Raw genomic sequence first — 24,976 nt, 5'->3', positions numbered from 1 at the left:
GGGTTGGGTACTGCTGTGAGTGAGGGCAGTTTAGCAACTGGGTATCCCCAGTAATAGATGGGTGGGGATAGCAAAGAAGTCTGGAATTGTCACAGAGGAGTCATGACATTTTATAGCTGCAGCATGACCTTGGAAGAAACAATGTTTCCTATTAACTTTGCAGCTGGCTTCATCTGTTCATCCTCCCATCCTGATTAATAGCAGGGCTGCTCCACCCCCACCCCCACTTTGAACTGATTTTCAGTCCTTTAGTCCTGGACAAGTTTTGACTTTTATACCAAGCATCCTCCTCTCACTAAATGTGACTTTTTAAAAGTAAATTATAACTTAATCCATGCCCCTATCTGTCCCTTGATAAGATTTCATGAAATACCTAATCACAGAATTGCCCCTGCTTTCTGACATCCAGTAAACCTCCGGTTTCTTAGACCCTCTCCCAAATTACCAACCAAAGCCCAAATCCTGTAATAGGTTGCTTCTAACACCTTAGTTGCTACACCCGTTTCCCCACAGTATATATTCTGCCTTATTGCAACGTTCAAGGACAGCTGTTCCTGGTAATCTTTGGCTAGAGGGCACTAACAACACAGGGGGTCTGAGATGACAGGACTGCCAGGTTCAGACCAGTATTTGCACTTTATTGCCAACAACATTTGTGGCACCTTTGTGTCCTTGCTCCTTGAAGACTTGTACTAATAATCCTTACAAAAGACTTCATGATGCATATTTCTGTGGAAGATATGGCCATCCTAAAGGCCAACAACAGCAGCACAGAACCATATTTCTCTTTGATTATGTACTGTTGCAGTTTCAAAACATGTCCACACATTCCTCGATGGCCTCCTATCTGATATGGCGTTAGCAACTCAGACTGTAGTGGCAGGAATGTTCCTGTAGCTTCTGAATGCAGCCTCTTCCTGGGTCTTTTGGAATGCCCCACCCCCAAATCCAGCTTCCACGTTGTGAGAATTGCAAGCCATGTGGACAGGCTATGTGTAGGTGGTTCTGGCTGAGTGATGCTTTCAAGTCACCTCCAGTCATCAGCCATGAGAGTGAAGAAGACTCCAGGTGATTACAGCACCTAGCTGTTCAAGTCACCCCGAGTTCTTAGTTTTCCCAGCTGAGGCCCCAAACATTGCAGAATAAAGCCATCCCTATTCTGCCCGTCCAAATTCCCGAGCCACAGAAACCATGAACATAACAGAATGCTTATTATACAAAGACACTAAATTTGGGTGGATTTTTAAGCAGCACTAGTAACGGGAACATATATTGATCTTGTTGCTTAGAAGCTGTTATGAGTAGAACAGTGGGAGATGATAATGAGCTAGTGGACAAAACTGGATGGTTATTCATAGAGCAACTGCTGGAAGTTTCAAGTATATTCAGTTAGCATAGACTTGGCCCCTGGTCTAATGCCCTGCCCCTGAGATTTACAGTGAGCACAATCTTTAGAGAACTGCAGATTAAGGTAATGGCTACTATTTTGAAAAAAAGTTCTATTACAATTTCCAAAAAAATCCAATTGCATATATACTTCCCGTTTACAATAAGGAATCTTCAAGTTTTTTGGGTTTTTTTTGAATCTACAAGTTTTAATGTTTTATATTTACTAGTTTTTCCAACTAGACTTGTCATTGAACTGAATTCTTATTCAACAGGCATTGAATAGAATATCTTCTAATAGTTTCTCTGATTTCAAACCATAATTTTATGTCATGTAAAAAAAGTTCAACAGAAATTCTTTAAAATACCAGGATACTACTCCAAAAAGTTAGAGAAAACAAAACTATTTCAATTTTATTTTCAAAGTCTAATTTTAATCCAGACTGAACAAACAAGCAGAAAAGTGAGAAAACTAACTGTATTAGCAGACACAGATGTACCAAATGTAAAACAGTGGGTTATTAACAGAACTATTTACATGCATATTTACAAGCAATCCCTTTGTACATAAGTTTTAGTTAGTTGGAAAAAGATTTTTTGACATTAGGTAAAAATAGGGCTGAGGTGGTACTACATTATAGTAAAAGTATTAGAAAAGTGATCTTCAAGGTGTATCAATTATAAAGCAGATGAAAACTTGAGTGACAAAGAACTAGCAAAATTCTCTAGTAAAAAAGTCAATGCAACTCATGCCACAAAATAAAAATGAGAAAGCCATATAAATGAAGCAGAAAAATTCTCCAGTCTTCTAAGTAAAGTAATGAAGTTATATGAAAAAAAAAAAAATTCTACGACTGCAATAAATCCTCAGTGAAGAATCTTGGTTGTTTAGTTTGGAGTTCTAACTCCTTTTTTCTTTTTTTTTTTTAATGACATTTTAACAGCCCTTGGTATCAAATAGCATCTGGATATGTAAATCAGTTAACGATATAGTCTAAGACTTTACTGCTAAAGATTTTTGTAATTGTGAATCATATTTGAAACCCAATTTATTGAGACACTAAATGTAAAACTAAATGAAAGCTATATACTTATATCTAAAAAAAGGGTGCTACATTTTTGCAGTAATATGTATTTCCAGGCTAAGACCTTTTCCCTCAAGAAAAACTGAATTTAAAGGATAAGCCTCTAACCAGCTAGCAAAATTTACTTTCAACATTTTATTTATTTCAAAATCGATTTTATTGCAGCCAAAACAGTGGAATTAACTGTACATAATAAACTATTATATATATATACACATTTTAAGTTATAGGGAATAAAGTTTATTTTGGCAGACAGTGTTAAACAAAAGTTGTATACATTAGTAATGTAACTTAACATCCTTAATTTGGTATAAGTGTGACACAATTTCTTGCTTTCTGTGTTCTGCTAAATCATCATAACCTAAACTGCTTTATAAAACTGATTATGCTGACATTGAGCTTTACTGTTTTCGTTTGCGCTCTGATTCCAAACAAAACTTCTCATATGCTTCTTCTATCTCAGGGTCCATCTCATCATCGATATCATCGAAGTATCTGTGAAAGGAGCAAAGATGACTCAGACATTTCATGTTTTTCAGTTCAGAAAAGGTCTAAGATGCTAAACCATGAGAAAAAGTGACTGAGCTGTGATAGAACGCAAGCACTAACTGTTTAGAATTACATTAACTGGCAGTCCTCAGACAACAACTGCTTAATATAATGAGTTAAATTTTACACTGGATTTTGAGTCTGTTGTCTTCGAAGTTAAGATTCTGTTACATATTTAGACATATGTTAAATTCTTTAACCTAATCTAAAAGTTAAATCAAAGGCTTTACGTATAAACTCGGGGGCTCATGAATGAATTTCATAAATTTATCTTATCAACATTTATACTATAATTAGAACTTAAGTTCAGATGTGCCCTTCACCTCTAATGCTGCCCTAACATTTTATGTCTACTTAACATCAGAAATGGTATTCTTACAATGACAATTTAGTCAGATTCCATTTGGAATCAGGCTTCCATAGCAAAAAGCTACTTTCAAGATCATCTATTTCAGAAGTTTTCCACCTATTCAGTGGTTTAAAATGATGGGAAACAAGGCTTTCCATAGTTAAGTAAAAAGTGTAAAGTACCCTGTGAAGGGCTTAATATACACACTTTTACTGAATTCCCACAGTCGCCTTAAAAAGATAGGTACTACTATAATCCTCATTTTAGAGATTAAAAAACAAAGAAACAAACTCCAGAAGATTAACATAAGATTTGTTAATATGTGGCAGAGAGAGAATTTGACTCCAGATCTTTTCCCTTTTTTATACTTTTCCTCCACAAGACACTGACTCCCCATCTCCCAATAACCCTTTCCACCTACATGAGTGACAAAATTATACTGTTTTTAACATGGTTGTCTGAAAATTTTTGATAAGTTACTACATATATACCACTATATATCATCAAATCAAAATGCACATTCTTTCATTATCTACTTTTTTCTGGTCTAAACTCTACCTACAAACTGTGGCCACAGAAATTTCACAAATAAAGTTAGTAGCTAAAGAGAACTTACGGATCACCAGCCCCCGATAAATCTGTTCCATTTTCTTCATAATCTGGAAAAAAGTCTTCTCTTTCAAGTAACTCTTGATATTTCTCTTGGTAATCTACAAAAATATAATAAAAAAATTTAAAAGCTGAAAGAAATTCACAAGAAATGGCCAGTTATCTCTAAGAAATTTTAGTATAATGACTTTTTAAGTAGATCCAAAGTACAAATAGCAGTAAGCTATTTTAACTTACTTGTTATTAATTATGTATTTAAGAACAGCTTTTACAAATCTTATTTTCTGATTGGTTTGCTTTTGCCCCCTGCATGCTCACAAATTATATGTAATATTCCTCTAAATATAAGTTAGAAATCAAAGCTACTGTGAATATACCAGAGTACATTTCACAGCCTATGTGCATGCTGTTTACATTTTTTTACTGCTTTTTTCCATTGGACAACATATTGGCTATATAATTTGTTAGGGAAGAACGTGTTTCTTCTTCTACACCTATTTTTCCTTTCACAAGGAGAGATTTCAATCAAACATCCTGGTTTCCGGCTTCCCCATTATTCCTCCCCAAGGAGATAAAGTGAGCTATCTATCTGCTAGCAGGTAACAGCCTTTGGTCCATATTTCTCAATCAGAGGAAGCTAACCAAGCATAGGTTGAGCATAGGGGATTTTCGTTTCTTCCCTCTATTTAAAGATAGCTGGAAGGTAGCTACCTGATAAATGTTTCAGCTATACCAACTTTCTAAGGCAGTACATATAATATAGCTCTCCATCTGCTAACTGTCTTAGACTTACTAAGTATCTTATAAGATTAGCATGTCTATATGGAGTCCTTGCCTTTGAATAATAAAATCGATCAGTGTATATTAAAACTAGTTTTAATAAAATTAGTTTTCTATGAACATTACCTCAAATTTTGAGAGAATAATATAATTACGTTAGATTGGATAAAGACCATGTTCCCAAGATTGTCAGTCTCTATAACTCTAATTCGAGCTTAAAGGATTAGTGATATCTTGACATTCAATTCTGGCAATTTGGGGACCATTTTAGGTGTAAAACTTTCCTGCAACAAACACTTGAGGTAACCAGTAAGATATTCTTTTTAAATGTATGGGTGACAAAAAACATCATGTCATCCGATGACAGAAATGGAAGGGCACTGAAAGTCATACATAATTACTGCAGCTGGGAGGCTGGTAAACCATGTGGTAACAAATAGGCTTGGATTTTAAAACACACAGAAGGTCAGAAAGGAAGGTCTTGGGCCCATGTGAAACGGAGATGGAATTAATGCTCCACAACCATCTCACCCTGCACAAACCCAGGACATTCAAAGGACAGGTATCTCAAGCAAAAGATGGACGGGGGGAAAAGCAAAATGAAAAATGCCTCAGTGAAAGGGAGCTAGCAAAGAAGTTTGGTTGTCTCTGCCTGGATTTGGTAGTACTCTGAAGAAACTGGTTACCCAGAGAATTTGTAACAATGGGCCTGGAGCCCCCGTGACAAGACAGTAAAAACTTGTCCCAAGTCACTGTTACCCTGTGGCTCCTGGCAGGAGCAAACAGAAAACCCACTTTGGACAGATGTTCAGCAATCCAAGCCACAAGGAATGTTCATGCAGATAAACAAAAGGCAGTTAAAACACTGGAGCAATCTCAAAGGGCTATAACATATGTAACTTAACTGCAAATGATTAGTTTTGTGTTGTTTTGCTTTTTTTTTTTTTAAGGAGGGTGCAGCTCACAGTGGCCCATGCCGGGATCAAACTGGCAACATTGGTGTTATCAGTACCACACTTTAACCAGCTGAGCTAACCAGCCACCCCAACTGCAAGTGATTTAGAAAAAAGAATGACTGTGGAGACAACAAATGATAAACAGAGTAAACTTAACAAAAGGTATGTCTGAGTAAAGGATAAATGGATGTTCTTTGTACAATTTTTACATTTGTAACTTTTCTATAAGTTTGAAATCATTTCTGGAAAAGTTTAAGAAAGACGGTTGAGATTGCAATAAAAACGATCATAACATAAACAATTTTGGGTGTAATAATCTGAAAAAACAGCAGGATTGGAATTAAAAGATAGAACAAAACTATGAAGCAAAAATAAGTGTTTAGAATGATGAGAAAAAAGGACTCAAAACTTTGAGAAAAGATCAAGATACTTTGAACAAAATGCAAAAACCAAATTCAGTTTGAAAAACCAAACTGAATTTCTATAAAAAACAGTCACTAGAAATTAACAATTAAATAGGATCAACAGATTAGACAAAGATGAAGAACAAAGAAATAAAAGGAATCAAGGTAACATTGAAGAATAAGGGAAGAAAAATTTGTTTTATCAGACAGCAAGATGTATAGTGAGAATAATTAAGAATGTGGAATTGGTGTCAAGACATACAAACGAAAGATCTACATACATTGACAGAGGAATAAGACACGAGCTTACAGAGGAGTTACATGGTGCCCAACAGAGGAATGTTTTATCTAAAAGAGGATGATTCAACACTTATTGCTGCCATGAGAGATGATGGAAAAAGTATATCCCATATATAAAAAGTAGCCAGACAGATTGAAGACCTAAACATAAAAAACAACAAAGTAAGACTTTTTAGAAGAAAATGGAATTTGATAGTAGGAAGGAGACTGTCCCAGAGAGCACAAACAAGACAGATACATTTAGTTTACATGAAAACTCAAAGCTTCTAAATGCTCAGACATAAACAAATAGTAGGACGGCACATACTGGGAAAAACTAAGGATCACTTTCTAGGCGATGCAAAGAATTACAAATCAGTAAGAAAGATAAATGGTCCACTAGAAATATGGACAAAGAACACAAACAGGCAATTCTCAAAAGAAGAAATCAAAAGGTCAACAGAAACATGAAAAGAAATTCAGTATCATTAGTAGGAAAATAAAAATGTACAATTTCATACAATCAGACTGACAAAAAAACTAGGTCTGGTAACAATTAACTGTTGCCAAGAATGAGAAATAGAAAAGCAAACCAAGTTCTTATATAAACTCTCTGAGTATTATTTGGCATTTAAAATGAAAGAACCAAATGTATATATTTCAACATGAATAAATGCCAAAAATAAAACTGAATAAAATGTAAGTTGCAAAAGGATGTGCACTATAAGATACCACTTACATTAATACTACTATGTGATAATACCTATTGTTTACAGACTCACATAAAGTAAAAAGACACCACAGTGACACAAATGTAAAGGACAGTAATTACACCTCAGGATGAGAAGTAATAGAAGGACTGAACTTGGGGAGGAGGGGATCAATTACAGGACAGATAATGGTTTTAGTAGAATCTATTGGGTTTTTGTCTTTAATAAGACCCACAGTATATGTTAATATGGTAAATGACATTGCCATAATCAATGAACTTGGTTTAATCTTTTTTTTTTTTTAAACATTTGCCATCGTAACTTTTTTTTTTTTTTTTAAAGGAGGGCACAACTCATAGTGGCCCATGTGAAGATGGAACAGGCAACCTTGGTGTTATCAGCACCACGCTCTAACCAACTGAGCTAACTGGCCACCCCGAACTTGGTTTAATGTTGACTGAGTGGTTTTATTTTGTCTGTGAATCAACAGGTCAGTTTTCTGTGGTTTTTTAAATTATGAAACATTCAAGAAATTTAAGTCGAAAGTTAATCAGTCCTTCTTTTACCTCCTGTGTGCTACAGGCACAGACCAGTTAGTGCCTGCTATCCAGAGGAAACAAAAGAGAAAATTTCAACGATAAGCTGGTTGTAGTTGTACCAAATGGGAAAAATGTCTCTCTTGCTCACACAGTAGTCCCATTTATCACAATTAAAGCAATCTTTTTATAAATGTCCTTTTCTGGAAGAGCAAGTGTGAAGAGACTTAGATTTTAATTAACTTTGACCCACCAAGTATTAATGAAATCCATAATTCCTAATATCTGTGAATATTAACCCATATTAATGAAAGTTGCTGACTATGTAGTGAACTAGAACCATCTTTTCTTTCCATTCAACCACCTGGAAAGTTTAGAGTATAAAAACAAAATATCAGAGGAAATACAAAATAAAAATTGCTGCATTTAATTGAGGTATTCTTCCAATTCTTCATTGTTAGGGTGACAAGACACTATATACTGAGTCAGATGTCCCATCTGAAATGGTTCCAAGTGTAACTAACCATTGTAAAGAATATTCCATGAGAGGGCTGGCCCGGTGGCTCAGGCGGTTGGAGCTCCGTGCTCCAACCACAAAGTTGCCGGTTCGACTCCTCGACTCCTGCAAGGGATGGTGGGCTGCGCCCCCTGCAACTAAGATTGAACACGGCACCTTGAGCTGAGCTGCTGCTGAGCTCCCAGATGGCTCAGTTGGTTGGAGTGCGTCCTCTCAACCACAAGGTTGCCAGTTCGACTCCCGCAAGGGATGGTGGGCTGCGCCCCCTGCAACTAACAACAGCAACTGGACCTGGAACTGAGCTGCGCCCTCCACAACTAAGATTGAAAGAACAACAACTTGACTTGGAAAAAGTCCTTGAAGTACATATACACTGTTCCCCAATAAAGTCCTGTACCCCTTCCCCAATTAAAAAAAATACTTTCAAAATCTTAAAAAAAAGAATATTCCATAAGAGATAAGCTTTTACTCTGTATTTTAGACTGATGTAAACGCTTCAAAAAGCTACAGCTTTGTGCTGGTGAGGTTATGGTTTTTCTGTAATTTACTATCCTACCTAACAATGGGGAGAAAATGACTGGGACAACATACCTGGATCAGCTGCAGTGAAAGGAACACCATCAGATGTATAAAATGTTGGCTCGTTCTAGGATGAGTCAAAGTGATAAAAATGTTATCATTTCAGAACTCATTTTTAAAAAGCATATTATTAATTAAGCATGGCTGATGTCATTCATCTGCACCTGATAATGCAAGAGCAAACAAAACACTAACCCCCAGTAGCCATTTTCATTTTATTGAGAAAGTCTATGGTTTTCAGATTTCTATTCTATTATCTCAAGTTCTTGTGGATCTAACACTGCAGTCTATTGTCTGTCACACTCATGGTGAATTGTTCTGCTGTATACTATGATTTACTGTCAGCTCATTTTTAGTTGTGGTTCCTTCCCCCCTATCATTTTTTCCTCCAAGAATTTCCAGACTGGGGTTGTCGGAGCATTCTTCCATAGTTACCTTATGTTTGGTCATGTTGGGAGCTTCTGGGCATCATTGGTCTGGTAACCCTTTTTATTTTCTTGATTTACTTTACTACAACATGCAAAGTAAAGGTCTGAGATGCAGGCGTTTGGTTATGAATTTCCTGGAAAAACTGCTTCCTGGAATCCCTATGCTCACCCAAGTCCAAGCTTTATTAATTTCCCTTGCCATTGGATGGATCTTACTCTAGCCCACCCATTCATTGGAGGATTCCATGTTTCTTTTATTTACCATGTGTTTGCTGCCATGTAACCCTAGCGAGTGACAGGTATTAAATTCTGAGAATAGCTTTATATATCTCATCTAGAAATTTCCAAAATTGAATGGGAAAATTCAAGCAATAAACAAAATTAAAAATGTAAACATTGGCATACCATGAAATAGTTAGGATCATTTTCAGGTGTTGCTTCTCTGTATGTTGAGGTTACATGGACTCTACCCCAGTTACTTGACCGGAGTTCTACAAGCTTCAAGAGCATCTGTTTTACATCTCTGCAAACAAAAGTTGAAAAAGAGTTAAAGTATATCCACCGTAAGAGTTGTCAGGCTCTAAAATACCACAGATTTCTAAAACTAGTTCATAAATTTAACATGTACGTTCATTGCTTTTTCTAGACATTTACTACAATGACACAAGTTTACGTTTAAAAAAAAAAAGCCTTGAAATTTGTTCCATGTAACTATGTGGTTCTTAAAGTCAGTGGCTCTCCTACAAACATTTTTATGCCTCCAACTGGACTTATACTATTATTTTACCCAGATATTTATTGGACAATGGCTAGAAAATTGGTTAGGTGAGCAGAAGCCATAGGTAAAATATGATGCCTTTAAAGAAAATGTTTCTGTAGATAAATCTATAAGATTTCAATTATTCTGATGAAGTATAGATTTAAAAAGATTTAAAAACAACCCCCAAAGAAAAAGCAAGGAATTGAGACCTACTGGCTGTCTTTATTACTTCATTTCTTACCTGCTGCAATTTGCATCTAGGACAACATTTTCAATTCTCTGAATAATTTCTACCATATCAGTCTTTCCTTTTTCCTTCCAGGCATCTTCCAAAACTGACCCTGTCAACTAAAATAAACAAGCAAACAAACAGGCATCAAAATAAAGAATTCAATAAAGTATAGAAATTCTAAAACTATATTAGTAGCAGTTTAAGCATTCTTTGAACAAGATGAATTTAGCAAGTGAAATATTCCCAATACTTCTCTACCATCTGATATTCAGGCATCTCCATACCTTCTATGTTTTTCTTGATTGAGAGAACCTAAAGAAATGACCTATAGCAGAATTTTAATCATAGGTTTCATGTGTCAATGACCACATGGTATACTACCTGTATGTCTAAAACAGGCTATAAAATTTTAATCAATATTTTTTTTGAAATATGCAACATACAATAAACATTGAAGCTTTGAATTAAAAAATACAAACTTCAGAAAAAAATGAGTTAAGGATATAAACAGGTAATTCACAGAAACTAAAAAAATGTCTAATAAACATGAAGAAATTCACTAACGATCAGAAAAATACAAATTGAAATGAGATTTTTGTTTTTACACATCACCTATGACAAAACAAAACCCAGGATTGATTATATCCATCACTGATAAGGATTTGGGGAGAAAGATATATCATTCACTGTTGGTGGGAACAGACTCCGGTTAAGCATTTGGAATGGAAATTCAGCATTACAGAAGGTCCCCAACTTATGAGAGTTTGACTTAAAATATTCTGACTTTACAATGGTTCTAATGCAATAAGCATACAACAGAAACTGTACTTCAAATTTTGAACTTTGGTCATTTCCTGGGCTAGCAACATGTGGTATGATACTGTCTCGTGATGCTAGGCAGCGGCACTGAGTTGCACCTCCCAGTCTGGCATATGATCACGAGGGCAAACAACGAATACTCAACAGTGTATTCGTTGTGTTAGATGATTAGGCCAACTGTAGCCTAACATAAGTGTTCTGAGCATGTTTAAGGTAGGCTAGGCTAAGCTATGATGTTTAGTAGATTAGGTGTATTAAATGCATTTTTGACTTACAATATTTTCAGCTTCCAATGAGTGTATTGGGATGCAACCCCTTTATAAGTCAAGGAGCATCTGTCCTTACCAAATTTAAGTACACATACTCTGTGATCCACCAAATCTATATGTAGGAATTTAACCTATATAAACAACTGCACATGTAAACACATGGTGAAAGATTACCGACAGTGCTACAGTAACTAAACTGAGAAAACCCAACTGTTTGACAATAGAATGGATAAACAACGTGCAAACATACAATGAAACGCTAGGAAGCTACTGAAGAAGTAAATCTATGTGTCATGCAAAGATATTAAGATCTTATTTACGAGAGCATACATATAGACATAGGAAAGGAAGGAAAGGGAATTTACAGATGGGGGTAGAGTGAAGGACTTCCATTTTTTCACTTATAAATTTTGCTTAAGTACATATTGCTTTTCCAAAATTTAAAAAATTTGAGAGCAAAGTAAAATGTCAGCATTTAAAGTAATAACTTAATTTTGAATTCATTTGTGTATAATACTTTCTTTTCTCCAAATTGTACACTAAAGGGGTAGAACTGTTACATTTAAACAAATTACTAAAACCTACCTTCAGTAATTTTACTGCACAAATTAAGTTGTCATCCATAGGATTAGAAAGGAGGGCATTCAGCAACTCCCGTAGACCAACCTGAAGAATATCTGCTCTTGTAACCTGTCCATTTGTTCCTTTGATCTTTTGGGACAAAAGAAAATGAAAAGCAACTATACCAAAATATAATACATACATGTAAATGCCCTAACAAAGTGTTGGCAAAATAAAGTGTTTTACATTAAAAATACACCAAAATCATAGGAACACACTCTGGTATCGTCACAAAATTAGACTTACTTTACACGTAACTAAGACCAGTAATAAAACTGGTAAACTATAGGTAAGTTTTCATTTACCACACATAACATATGGTCACGGAATTTAAGCCTCCTTGAATGTTACTGCTTGATAAAGCATTCTCTAGTCTATTAAGCTATGCCCTTTTTTTGGAACACGTAGCACTTTATTCTGCTTCTTATACTGATTAAAAATATTGTTTTGCATTAGAATTGTATACATATCTTAGCTCTCTGGCTACAAGAATTAGGAGCCATGCCTCATCTTTATGTTCCCCACAGACACAGCATCAGTACTTGCACATATAAAACTCAACAGCATTTTTAAAATGGCTCCTCATTAAAAGCACATTTTAGATTGGTGCTCTTATTTTGGCTTATATAAAAAACCGAAAAAGATTAAAACATGAGATTAAAAAAAATTAAGTCCACCTGTGATAAAAAGGGATCGCAAATGAGGCACCAGAATAGACAAAGACCTTTTAAATGCACTGAGATGCATATTTAATAGTGGATTTATGTGTTTTTTCAGTGGTGTTTATGATACTAAGTCCTCAATTCAGAGTTTAAGAAATATACCTATATCTAGGACTAGTCAAAAAAGAAAATTAAGCAAATCCATTACAAAGTAATATTCAGCACTTATGTTGTTTATTAACAAGTATATATTGATGTGTACCACCAATTTAGAAGTTTAGCTGTACACCTTACATAAATGCATTTTATGTGGAAGATTTGTAAAATAGGACCAAGATGCACCAATCTGGGTGAATTAGGTGAAAAAAATCAGAAACTCTAGTCTCTCCTCTCTTCATGCAAAGCTTTATTAAATGTAAGTTTAATATTAATGTTTCTGATGAAAGAATTGAAAAAGGTATAAATGTCTGTATTGCAAAAGCTTAAAGTTGCATGTAAACCATGGCTTTCCAAAATGACACAAAGACCTTAAAATGCTCAGTAACTACTTCCCAACACCTTGCCCATGAACAGGAAAACAAATGTTACTCACATTCCATTAAAATTCAGACACCACCATGAGTGGGTATTAAGACATTATTTTCTTACTCTCCCATTCTCCCTTTCCCATTTCACTCTTAATGTTATAAAAGTATCATGTAAACACAAAATCCTTATTAAGATCACTTTTGTATTCTCAGGCTTTGTCAGTACATAGCAAAAGAAAAATTTCTCCTCACCTCCAGGTTAAGATAAAGTTCTCCCAGAAAGAGTACAAATGCATGGAATCGTTTTCGAGTCACTTCATCCCCTTTTGCAGCTTGATCTTTAACTTCATATTCAGTCCGACATCTAATAAAGATATGCCTTTTATAACCACACGATTTTTCTTAATTGGGGAATATTGGGGAACAGTGTGTTTTTCCATACACGTTATTTTTTTAAATAGTCAAAGGAGATAACCATTTGTCGGTTTGGTTGTCCACAAGCAATACAGAAGCAAGTACAATGCACCAACTTCCTGACGTTCTATAACAAAAAGTTCCTGTCCATTGTAGAGAACAGAAAACAGTCTCGTTCATTCTAGGATTCCTAGTTTTAAGAAACTAATAATAGTTGAAAATAAACCTATCAGATCAAGCTGTAGTAAGTTTAAACAATATAGGTTTCATGAGGTCTGCTGTATACTGGCACTAAAAAGAAGGAAAAACAATGCCTCACCTTATTTACCTTATAAGCATTTCTGTTTAAAAAAGCACTGTTATGATCCAAATTCTCTCTGTAAAATGTTCTACTCTTTCTGAATATATGAACTTTTGAAATATACCTTTAAAAATATATTACTGGCCTCCAACGAAGATGAAAATAAAATGAATTCTTATCAACCCTATTATCCTTATTATTTCCATTATATGAATCAGAGAAAAGAAATGAGGGGAAATCCCCAGTTGAGCAGACACATAGGAAGCGATTAATTTGGTTTCTATTTCCAAGAGACTGAAGGAGTTAAATACCTTATTTTCCCCCAACTTGGCCCAGTGGCCTTACACAAGTTAACAAAAGAAATCCTCTTCTTTTGAAAGCTCTTATGAGCTTACAGACATAGTTCCTACTTGATTTCTAAAATAATGACAATAAACTTGTCCTTGCCTGCGTCAATGAATTACGGTGTTTGGCTATTGTCACTAAAATGAATTTTTTTAAATGGTCTTTAAATGTTTACCATTTGGGTGTTAAATATTTTTTTTCTATCTTTATTGAAAAGATGGTGAGAAAATTCTAGGAACGTCATGTGTTTTATAAAACTAATTTTGACAGTTCTTTTAAAGATAAAGGGAGGAGCTTATGGAGATTTAATGGCTTTCATACATGAGGGATCAGTTTAGGTTGCTTTGTAAAAAAATTGTTTAAAAAAAAAGAAGTCACTTCAAGAATTTACCATGGGTCAGTCTGTGAATCAACCATAAACCAGGATAGCTTGTTGTGCCTACGTGACTGATTCCAGTGTTTACAAGCTATGTTAAATGAGCAACATCTTGTGCATGAGTAAGACATAGAAGATATTTGTTACCTTCTCATCCATATTAATTCCTCATCAGAAAAAAAGGTGGGATATCTATAAATAGAACACTCTGGTTAATAATGGAAAGGACCAGTTAATTAATGCCAATTCAGTTATCCAAGCACCATGTTGGCTGGTATTTCTCTGTCCTTTCTTTTACGATTTTACAGGTAAGAGCTTTGATGAAATGATCTCCTCTTTGTTTTATAAATGCTATGACTATTATACATTAATTTATGTCAATGTATGTGCAAAAGCAAATCTCTCATGCTGTACATGATTGATTATCTAGGTGAGAGGAAAGACCCAAAACCTTTTTAGGGTAAAGAGTTCAATTATAAAAACAATACATGCTTATTTCAGAAAGGTTAAAGCAAAGAAAAACAAAGAACAGAGAAAAAACAAAGAGCAGAGAAAAATCACTGCAACCCAGAGGTAACTGCTGTGAAGGTAACTTAGGTCTTTTCCAAGTATGTATATATTTTTAAGTCAGATAATAGAATTATGCCCTGCTCTTTGTTATATGATTAGCATTTCTCCATGTTAATATCCTTGACAATACCACAGAACTACAGAAGCATACGAGGGGTCAAGAGTCGGAACAGTGGTTCTCAACCATGGCTACAGAGTAGAATCACTTGGGAAGCTTTAAAGAACCATGCCCAGGCTCCACTTCAGTCCATTACGTTAGAATTTCCAAAAGTGGGGACGGTCTCAGCCCTATTTTAAGGCATAGCCAGGGGTAAGCAGCACCGGGGAAGATAAGCAAGCCTTTCTGCCACCCTACCTACTAGAGGTGCCTGCTTTCACATCTTTCCAGAAGCTATGATTTTCATTTCCTCAATTATAGGTTAAGGTTAGATCTTTCTCTCATTTATAGTTTTCCAAATTGTTCCTATGCAAAGCCATTTCAAATATTTCTATTAAATAACTGGTCTTTTTCTTACTCATTCCTAAGAGGCCCCTCTTTTCATAGTGAATAAATGAGCTCATTACCATGTGTTAAATATTTCCTTATTTTTACTTTTCAGTTCATATAAATTTATGACTCCCCCAAATATTATAACCTGTATGTAATTAAATTTAAATAATCTCTTTTTAGAGCCTGTGGGTATCATGTCTTGCTTAAAAGGGCTTTACCAACCTAAGATTTTTGTTTGTCAATTTTTCCCCTCGCATTTACTGTTTCACTTTTATTTAAGTCTTTAATATATCTGAAATATATTTTGGTGGGAAGACTGAGACAGGAGCCCATCTTTGTTTTGTTTTCCCCCCAAATGACTAGCCAGTTGTGTCAGCAGCACAATTTATCTTGTACATATGTATCTGAAGTCTCACCTTTATCAAAAGTTTAATTTTTAAGTGTCTCTGAAGTGTGCTTTTGGAATTTTTATTTTGTTCCAGTGTAGTGTAACCACATGATGAGAGTATTTTGCAACCATTAAATGTATCTTTAAAGAACTAAGGTGCAAACTATAATAAACTCAAACACAACCTTATTATTGAAATAACTCAAATTATAAGAAAGTTCCTTAAATTAGTTAAATGTCACCCCAAAAATAGCTAATAAATACCAACAAGATTTGTATAATTTCACATGCTGATTCTAAAATTCATTGGAGAAAACAAGCATGCAAGAAGAGCAAAGAAAATTCCACACAACAAAAGTGGGGAACTAACTAGATATTAAAAAATTAAGAGCTTTTTAATAGTATGCTAATAAAACAGGAATAGAACCGATGATGAATAGAATATAATGAAAGTCCAGAATCAATACCCAAATATAAGGATACAGTGTGATAAAGGTAGCAGTTCAAATCAATAAGGAAATGGATCATTCAAAAAAGTGGTATGGAAAAAACTGGTTAAACATGTGGCAATAAATAAATTAGATCCAAGCTCAAACCCAAAGTACAAAAGTACCAAGAAATATGTAAGTGATCATTTTTAAGATCTTGGGAAAGGAAAGGCTTTTCCAAGCACAAAACCAAAGGCAGAGACCATTACAGAAAAAAACAGCTATATATGTGACTATAAATTTTTAATACTGTACAAATAAAAATGGTCCACCTATTCTCCCCTGCAACTTTCTATAATATAGTCTTTATAAAAAAAAAAAAAAAAAGAATGGTAAAATTCTAGTACCTTTAGAAGTTTTCTTTTAATTTCATATAGTCACACTAACCTTTGAAGTAGCAATTGGCGGAAGTTGCCACTCTGTGGGCTGATTGTCAGATGATGGGACAGGTAATTACACAGGCGAGCTCCCATGTAAGAGAAATTTGGAATAGATGTGGCCTTTCAAACAGAAAAAAGTGTTGTAGGACACAGATAAGTTGTCATTAATGCAAACACTTAACAGCGACATTCTAGAGAGGAAAAAACATTTCTACTCCCCAAAACAACCATATTGTACAGAAAAATGTACAAGTCTTTTGTAATTGCTAGGCATAAGAAAATTAAGTTAACTCCCTCCTAACTGTATACCAAGAATCAGAACAGGTACAAAGAAAAATATTTGAGGCAAGTTCTCCCAATCATTTACCTGAGATTACCAGAAAGCAAACAGACACTATCGCTTTATACTAACCCATTTGTACAAAACATGTAAATGAACCCACTTGCATAGTGCCCATTATAAGAATATTTGCCAAACTATTGATGTGTGGTGCTTCTCAAAAATAGGACAGCACTGACTTTGGCATCTAGCAGTCCAGAAACAGGATTCCCAAGCCTTCTGATCTGTGACTTTGGACATCACTAAACCTCTCTGAGCTTCAGTTTGATTCCTAAAGAGGTGCTTAATAGTACCTGGTGCAAGAGATTAACACTTCAAGAACAGTCCAAAAATTCTTGGGGTAAAGAGGAAATCAAAACGGGTAAGCCATTTAAAGAAAATACGACAGTGATGAAACACCACTTATCAAAGACTGTGTGATATAGACAAAGCAGTACTCAGGAAGTTTAACTTTCATTGTAGTTTTTAAAGACTGTAGAGAACATATTAATAGTTCACTACCTAATGTGTGTACGAAAAACAGACATTAAGAGGTTATGGGACTCGGCCAAGGTTACAAAGGTAGTATTAACCAGAATCTAGATCTAACAAATGTCCTTTCAACCCTATTTTGGGTCTACTTATTAGCTGTGGTAACCTTAGATAAGTCATTTAGCTTCTCTGTTAAGATACGTATAAAATGAGGGTAAGAGTATCACTCAACCACTGAGGATTAAATGAGTTAACTACAAGTCAAGTGTTCAGTTTTGCCGGGCATGTAGTAAGTACTTTATAATTAGATCTTTTTATTTCTAATTATTTCCTTGTTCAATCAGGATCCTGTACGTTTCTCATTAAGACTGGTTTCTCCTGACATCACATGTGTTTATGATGTATCTGGTACCAGAAAAGACTTGAGATTCAAAATTTATACTTTTCCCATTATTGGTATTGCCTGTTTTCTTTTAGTTTACTTTTAAAATTATCACACACTTTAAAGACTAGTTCTACAGGCTGGTTATTAAAGTTTCCTGCTTCCCTGCTATACCTCAATTTTACTCCCATGGACAACCACTTTCAATTCTTTCAGCTAAGAATTTAACCTCTCTATCTGCATGATCTGTGATTTTTCAATTTAGACATTATTTCTTCCCACCATGGAAGATGAGCATTTAGTTTTCACCCTGCTTAACCCCACTCCATTCCACTACGTCACAATCCTTCCACCTACAATTATGGTTATACCATGATATCATTCATTAGTTTTTGTTTCCATTTACAGCTAAACCATGTCTAATACTGATTTCTTTTTTGTACAACTTTCTTTTCCCTAGACTTACTCATTTTTTTCTAGTACTTTGTTTTTTATATACTTCTCATTGCTTTATTCTTAAACTCACTACTTTGTAAATTTATTAATATCTTCTAAGTGCACCTGTGCTGGTCTCACCAGGAAAATCTTTCCTGGAGCCTTCTGCCCTATTCCAGTGACGCCTGGCCCCTCCAGGACTGCTATGCTCATGGCTAATATCTTAGGATCGATCTCCTTTCATCATCACTTAATGATACACTTAGCATCTCCTATAAAATTCCCCATTTCCTAGTGCCCATGTCTTAGTCCTTGGCTTAGTTGCTTTTTGCCGGAGCACTGTCTTTAATAACTTCTCAAGAAGGGTTATAATAAAATTTCAAACTGGCTACTCAGTGCAAGAATATCTAGAGGGTCTAGCTTTTGTTTTATTTTTCAAGCAATTTTTTTTTTTGTCCCCATTCTATCCTTAGAAATTTTTGGTGATTCTGCATTGTAAATCAGGGAGATTCTCAGCTTTCCTCACCGGCTTGGAATTCAACTTTTTTAGATCTGCCATGTCAGTTACCACTCACCCACCTGCTTTCTAGTCTCCCAAACTGATACTTCTATCTCCTTTCCCCATCTCAGTACTTATGGGATTCTGGCTTTTAAAAATCCCCATACTATCATTTTAATGGTATTTGGTGAGGAATCAAAGTTGACTATGTATGTTTAACCTGTTTTTTTGTTTTGTTTTGTTTTTTAACAACAGGTCTTCTTTTGTTAGTTGCTTTGAGTTAATTCCCTCAATGAAACTTAAAGAACTGTTGGTAAATCTGTGTATCACTGACCACAGAATGTTAAAACTTAAAAGAACGCTGAGAACATATTTGAGGAACTAGCTTTAAGACAAGCAAAGAAATTGTAATTTGTCAGGTCACATCCTTCTGTTCAGCCCTAAAGAACTATAATCAGGCAGACTATTGAAGAGCTGAAACTAAATAGAAGAGAAACCAAAAAAGAATTAAGAAATCAGTATAATTCTTCCATTTTCTTATCTCACATTCCTCCTCAATCCATTTAGAGGCCAAAAGCACTTTTCAGAACAGAGTATTTCTATTTTCCTAAAATTTCAGGCATTTCCGGAAACCTGAAAGTTGGCTAGGTAATCCAGCAGGGGTCCAGAAATAATCGACAACAAATTGGAAATGTAGTCAAATGAGACACTAGATGGGATAAAAAAAAAAAATCAACCTGCTATCATAATCACCTGTCCATATATTCCAAGTCTGTTGTTTATTCAGCAATGACTTAAAGAACACTAAAAGTTATATTTCTGTTCATCTACTATTCTATTTTGGCCAGTCTCACACACTCAAATGTCTTCAAAATCCAGTGTTATCTATTTTTTCCTCCTTAAAATAACATTAGTTTGTCAATGACCAATATGCTAGGATCAAAACTAAACTTTATGTGAAGAAACAATCTAGACTGACATCAGACTTTCAAGGAATTAAGGAATTAAGATATATCCTTGAATATTTTAAAATAAGTAACAATAAGCAGAAACGTTAAAACTTAAGATACAGTGCTTTGTGGTCTGGGTTTTTTAAAGACTCATTTACGAGGGAACAAAGTGCTTCCATGATTTTTTCTTCCCTACTCTAATAATGCTAGATAATTCAACATATAAAAGAATTAGGCTTTTTAAAGTATTGTTAATTACAAATCCTATAAAGCGTGTGTGTGTGTGTGTAAAAGGTATGACTCATGTAGCCTTCCTCATAAATGGCCAAAGCTCCTTACAACTGCTTGTGTAGCGCCTTGGCTACACAGGTGCATTTGCACTCTGGCTCTAGCTATGGGTGCCTAACTATTGAATTTTATACAACAGACACGTGAAAGCTCCCAGAAACCATAAAGTTAATGAATGAGGCAGGTGAACATGACCCTGGCCTCCCTCAAAGAGCAGCTACCATCCTTGAGCTTTAAGTAAACTATCTGATAATCACCCATCAGCCAATATACCTGTTGATAGATGAGATCCACAAGTTCTTGCAAAGCATCATCTGTTGTAACCCAGCCATTCAGGGTCTCTGCAAACTGTTCAATTTCAGTTTCAAAACTGCCAGGCTGCTCTGTAAGATGATTCAAGAAATCCTGAACATATTCTGCTAGAGTGGGATAATCCTCACAACCATCCTCATAGGATTCCTATAGATAAAAAGTTTAAAAATTATTAATCCATGCAACTGGCTAAAGTAAACATGAGGCAGCTTTAGGTTGAAATGTCTCTAGCACAAATGATTTTTAAGGACCCTTCACGTGATAAAATTTGTTATTTCCTTTACTAAAATTAAGTCCACTAAGGAATCCTTCTTCCATGCCCAATGGTCAAAATGTTTTAACAGAAGGGCTCTATCTAGCTGGGTAGGGAATTGTCTTCTCATCAGATAGATTCACAAGATGGCTGAGAAATAAAGTTTAAACCAATATAATACCAACATCAAAATTAAAATGCTGACCTATTTATCGATACAATAAAATCTAGGATTTGCTTCAAAATGGGAGGGAAGGAAGGGTCAGGAATATAGAATCAAGAATGGCCACATGTAGCTAAGTGACGAGGCCATGGCGATTCATTATATCATTCTCTATATTATTATAGATATTTGACAATTTCTATATTGAGAGACACTAGTAAGGTTTGTCATCCATCTGTTAATCCCCAAGGAGAGGGAAATATATAGTTTAGTGACTATAAAAATTAATCATAGTGTACAGTGGCAGGAGATTTTCTGGCTGCTATATCCAGGTTTCTAGCCATCCTTGATAATAGTAGTTTCCAATTATTATCTCCACCACTACCACCTTTGGAAGTTCCCAACCTTTTAATTAATGGCAAGAGAATGAGCAAGGTGAGTACTGCCAACGGTAATAGATCAGTGCACCAGCTTATACTTTCAATGTCTAGAACACCACCCCAAAGCATCCTGAAGTTTACCTAACAGTTATGATTTTATAATGACCATATTGCTTGATGAAATTTACCTTTCAAAAGGAGTCAAATGAGAAACCAATATGAAAGAATTAGAATTATGACTACAGTATAGAAGAACTTTATGAAAGGGTTAGGTTCTAAAGTCAATGACTGCATAAAGGAAAAAAAAAGTCACACGGAGTCAAAATTGCCCTTAGGAAAACTCCATGTTGGAGAAGGACATACAATCTTAAAAGAAAGACTAACACAGCCAATTTTTCCTCCATTGTTGGTGCTGACCATTATTTCTTCAGCTAACCACCATTCAGAAGCCATATTGCTTAATTTTTATTTCTCTCTAGACATTAAAGTGACACATTACACGAGAAATTGCATGTACTATATGTATGAGAGGCACTCAGGAAACGCCATCTGCAGGACAGCAGATTCATATGCCCAGATCGTGTGCGTACAGCGTTCACTGACAAGAGCAGGTAACCTCTCATGTATTAAATGTTTGTCTGATCACACAATTGAATCCATGACTTTCAATGTTGATGAAATTCAAACCATGAATCATAAACATTACAGTTGTGTAACTGAGGATGAAATGAGTTCATGAGTTAAGTTAATGATTAAATGCCCCTGGACCAGTGACTAGCACATAGTAAGGCACTAAGTGTTCAACAAATACATTTTTAAATTTCTAGGAAAAGACCAAAACGTATTCCAAATGCGACAGTCATGTTCTCATACCTGAAAGGGTTAAGGCATAAAAAGCATCCAAAAAGTAGAATGATAAAAAGCTGTATTTCTTGGTACCTAGGATGGTATTCTAACTGATTAACTCATTAATAAGTTAATAACCAGTATGTTATCCACTCAAAACCACTTGAGGGGTGGTTGGTTAGCTCAGTTCGTTAGAGCATGGTGCTAATAACACCAACGTTGCCGGTTCAATCCCCGCATTGGGCACTGTGAGTTGTGCCCCCCTTAAAAAAACAAACAAAAAAACCACTATTTGAGTGTGGAGTATCTAAGAGCCAAAGGCTGTTCTATGTGCTGTCGTGCCATGAATAAAGGAGAAAAAGTCCTCCTCCTTAGGAGCCAACCTTCCATGATGGAAGACATTATTCAAACATTGAGATACCCTATGAAAAATGTGGTCAGGGAAGGATTCTGAACAGTTTACATCTAAACTGAGATCGAAAGGGGGGGGGGGAGAATCCAGCCATACAAATATCTGAGGAAAGATTCCATGCAGTGGGTACAAGAAGCATATAGGGGCTGGCCCGGTGGCTTAGGCGGTTAGAGCTCTATGCTCCTAACTCCGACGGCTGCCGGTTCAATTCCCACATGGGCCAGTGGGCTCTCAACCACAAGGTTGCCAGTTCAATTCCTCGAGTCCTGCAAGGGATGGTGGGCAGCGCCCCCTGCAACTAAGATTGAACACAGCACCTTGAGCTGAGCTGCCGCTCCCGGATGGCTCAGTTGGTTGGAATGCGTCCTCTCAACCACAAGGTTGCCGGTTCGACTCCTGCAGGGATGGTGGGCTGCGCCCCCTGCAACTAGAAAACGGCAACTGGACCTGGAGCTTAGCTATGCCCTCCACAACTAAGACTGAAAAGACAATTTGATTTGGAAAAAAGTCCTGGAAGTACACACTGTTCCCCAATAAAGTCCTGTTCCCCTTCCCCAATAAAATCTTAAAAAAAAAAAAAAAAAAAAAGATAATATTATGACCAAAAAAAAAAAAAAAAGAAGAAGCACATAGGCCTCAAGGAGATAGGTATTTGCCTGAGTCCTTTAGGAAAGGCCAGAACACAGAAACTAAGGGTGGGTGGTGGCTAATGAGATCAATGAAGCAGATAGGGAAATACTGTAGGGTGATGGGGAACACACTAAGGAGTGCCTGGAAAGATAGTGGGAAAACCAGGGCGGCTGGGGAGCAGGTTAGGGTGGGTTTGATCAAGGAAGGACCATGTACCAAGGACCATGTCATTTGCACAGTCACATAGCTAGTTAGAAAAATGGAGTACAGAACACAACCTATACTTTAACCTCTATGCTATATTCCAAATAACCAACAAAGAAGCTTAAATGCCAACTTCAACATATATGCAAGGATACTCATTGCCAAAAACTCATCCAACAATCCATCAACAAGGAATTGGTTAAATATATTACCTTATAACCATATAATGGAATATTATATAGCCACTTTATATTTACATTATCAATACAGAAATATCACCAATATAGTGTTAAATTTAAAGAGAATACATAACCATAATTTAGTACAACTCAATTTTTTTAAAGAGTTACACACAATGAAAATTTTGTAAAGATAAACAAGGGATAATAGTAGTTACCAACGGAGAAATATTCATATTATAAATATTGACCATTTATTATAAAATTGTGAAAGCGATTATAAATGCATACATAAATAATATACTTAATATTAACCACATACGTGCGTGAATTTTACATTTAAAAACTAAGTTTAAGTTTTTGATAGTTTTACAGACTTGTAGTATCCTACCATTAATGATAATAAAAAGCAGGACGTCTATAGGTCCCACCTGAAGGTATTAATTTCCTAATGATCTCTATCAAATGTCATTCATTATGGCAAAATGTAGTTTAGAACACTGATATCAGCCTTTTTTTATTTTTTTAAATTAGCAAAACTCTTACAAAAATCTGAATTCTGAAAGTAAAAGCAGAAAGTGAAGTCTGCTTTGAACATAGCAGAACAGGGGATTCAGAGCCTATCGTTTTAAGCAAAAAAAAAGCAAAAATATTCGGAACAAACAAGCACTCCGACATGTTTGAATCAAAGCTTGTGCTAGTTCTCTAGTACCATATTTTTTTTAAGTACTTAGTTCTTCAGTCTTCAATGTGGAATTAATTAAATGGTTTCCAAACTGAGGAATATTTAAGTTTTATTTTCTTGGAAATAATTCTGTGACAAGAGATTAGGAGGGACATCAATTAGAAAACTCATTTTTCACAGTAGGTACGTTAAATACATTGTCAAGATGAGAACCTAATACAAAGCAGTGGGAATAAAAGGAAACTAATCAGACACTTAGTGGAATAGTCAAGACGACAGCTGACCCTTAAACATGGGTTTGAACTGCGCGGGTCCACTTATAGGTAGAATTTTTTCAATACATACCTGCACTGTTTTCAATCTGTGGTTGAGTCCATGGACGAGGAGGGCCGACTATATGCATTGACCTATGCCATTTTATATAGGGGATTCTAGCAACCGTGGATTTTGGTATTCACAGGAGTCCGGAACCAATCCCCTGTGGATACTGAGGGACAACTAAGTTTTAGAGGAGTCAGAAGTTATACGTGGATTTTTGACTGAGCCAGGGTTGGTGTCCTTAACCCCCATTTTGTCCACGGGTGAACTGTACTTTATAGTTAGCTGGATTGAAGGGGGGCAAGAGTATGAAAGAGAAAGGTGAACTGATATACCACCAAAGTTTTAGCCTGAACAGCTAGTTAGGGTATCAAATCATATGAAGTTTGAGGAGATACATGTTTTTGTATTTGAATTTAA

At 35.5% G+C, this 24,976-nt stretch overlaps 1 protein-coding gene across 5 annotated transcripts in view; it reads right to left on the bottom strand.

The window, feature by feature from the left end:
- Positions 1–1,774: 1,774 nt before the first annotated feature.
- The window catches only part of PAIP1 (poly(A) binding protein interacting protein 1), a 28,171-nt gene continuing 4,969 nt past the window's right edge, over positions 1,775–24,976 (bottom strand). For 3 of the 5 annotated variants that reach the window (XM_081053897.1, XM_081053896.1, XM_081053894.1), the window contains exons 3-11: positions 20,448–20,633; positions 16,817–16,929; positions 13,310–13,421; positions 11,833–11,958; positions 10,169–10,275; positions 9,573–9,690; positions 8,752–8,806; positions 3,986–4,079; positions 1,775–2,966 (exon numbers count right to left, since the gene is read on the bottom strand). In XM_081053897.1, the coding sequence (XP_080910023.1) occupies positions 2,873–2,966; positions 3,986–4,079; positions 8,752–8,806; positions 9,573–9,690; positions 10,169–10,275; positions 11,833–11,958; positions 13,310–13,421; positions 16,817–16,929; positions 20,448–20,633 (1,005 nt within the window). In that variant the 3' untranslated portion in view covers positions 1,775–2,872. Of the gene's footprint in view, positions 2,967–3,985; positions 4,080–8,751; positions 8,807–9,572; positions 9,691–10,168; positions 10,276–11,832; positions 11,959–13,309; positions 13,422–14,640; positions 14,686–16,816; positions 16,930–20,447; positions 20,634–24,976 lie in introns of all 5 variants that reach the window. The other 2 variants (XM_081053895.1, XM_081053893.1) reach the window with 1 other exon arrangement.

The sequence above is a fragment of the Rhinolophus hipposideros genome, assembly GCF_964194185.1.
Source record: "Rhinolophus hipposideros genome assembly, chromosome: 7".
In the NCBI taxonomy this organism is placed as follows: domain Eukaryota; kingdom Metazoa; phylum Chordata; class Mammalia; order Chiroptera; family Rhinolophidae; genus Rhinolophus; species Rhinolophus hipposideros.
Note: the sequence above shows the minus strand (reverse complement) of the source record. Positions and strands in the feature narration are given on the sequence as shown.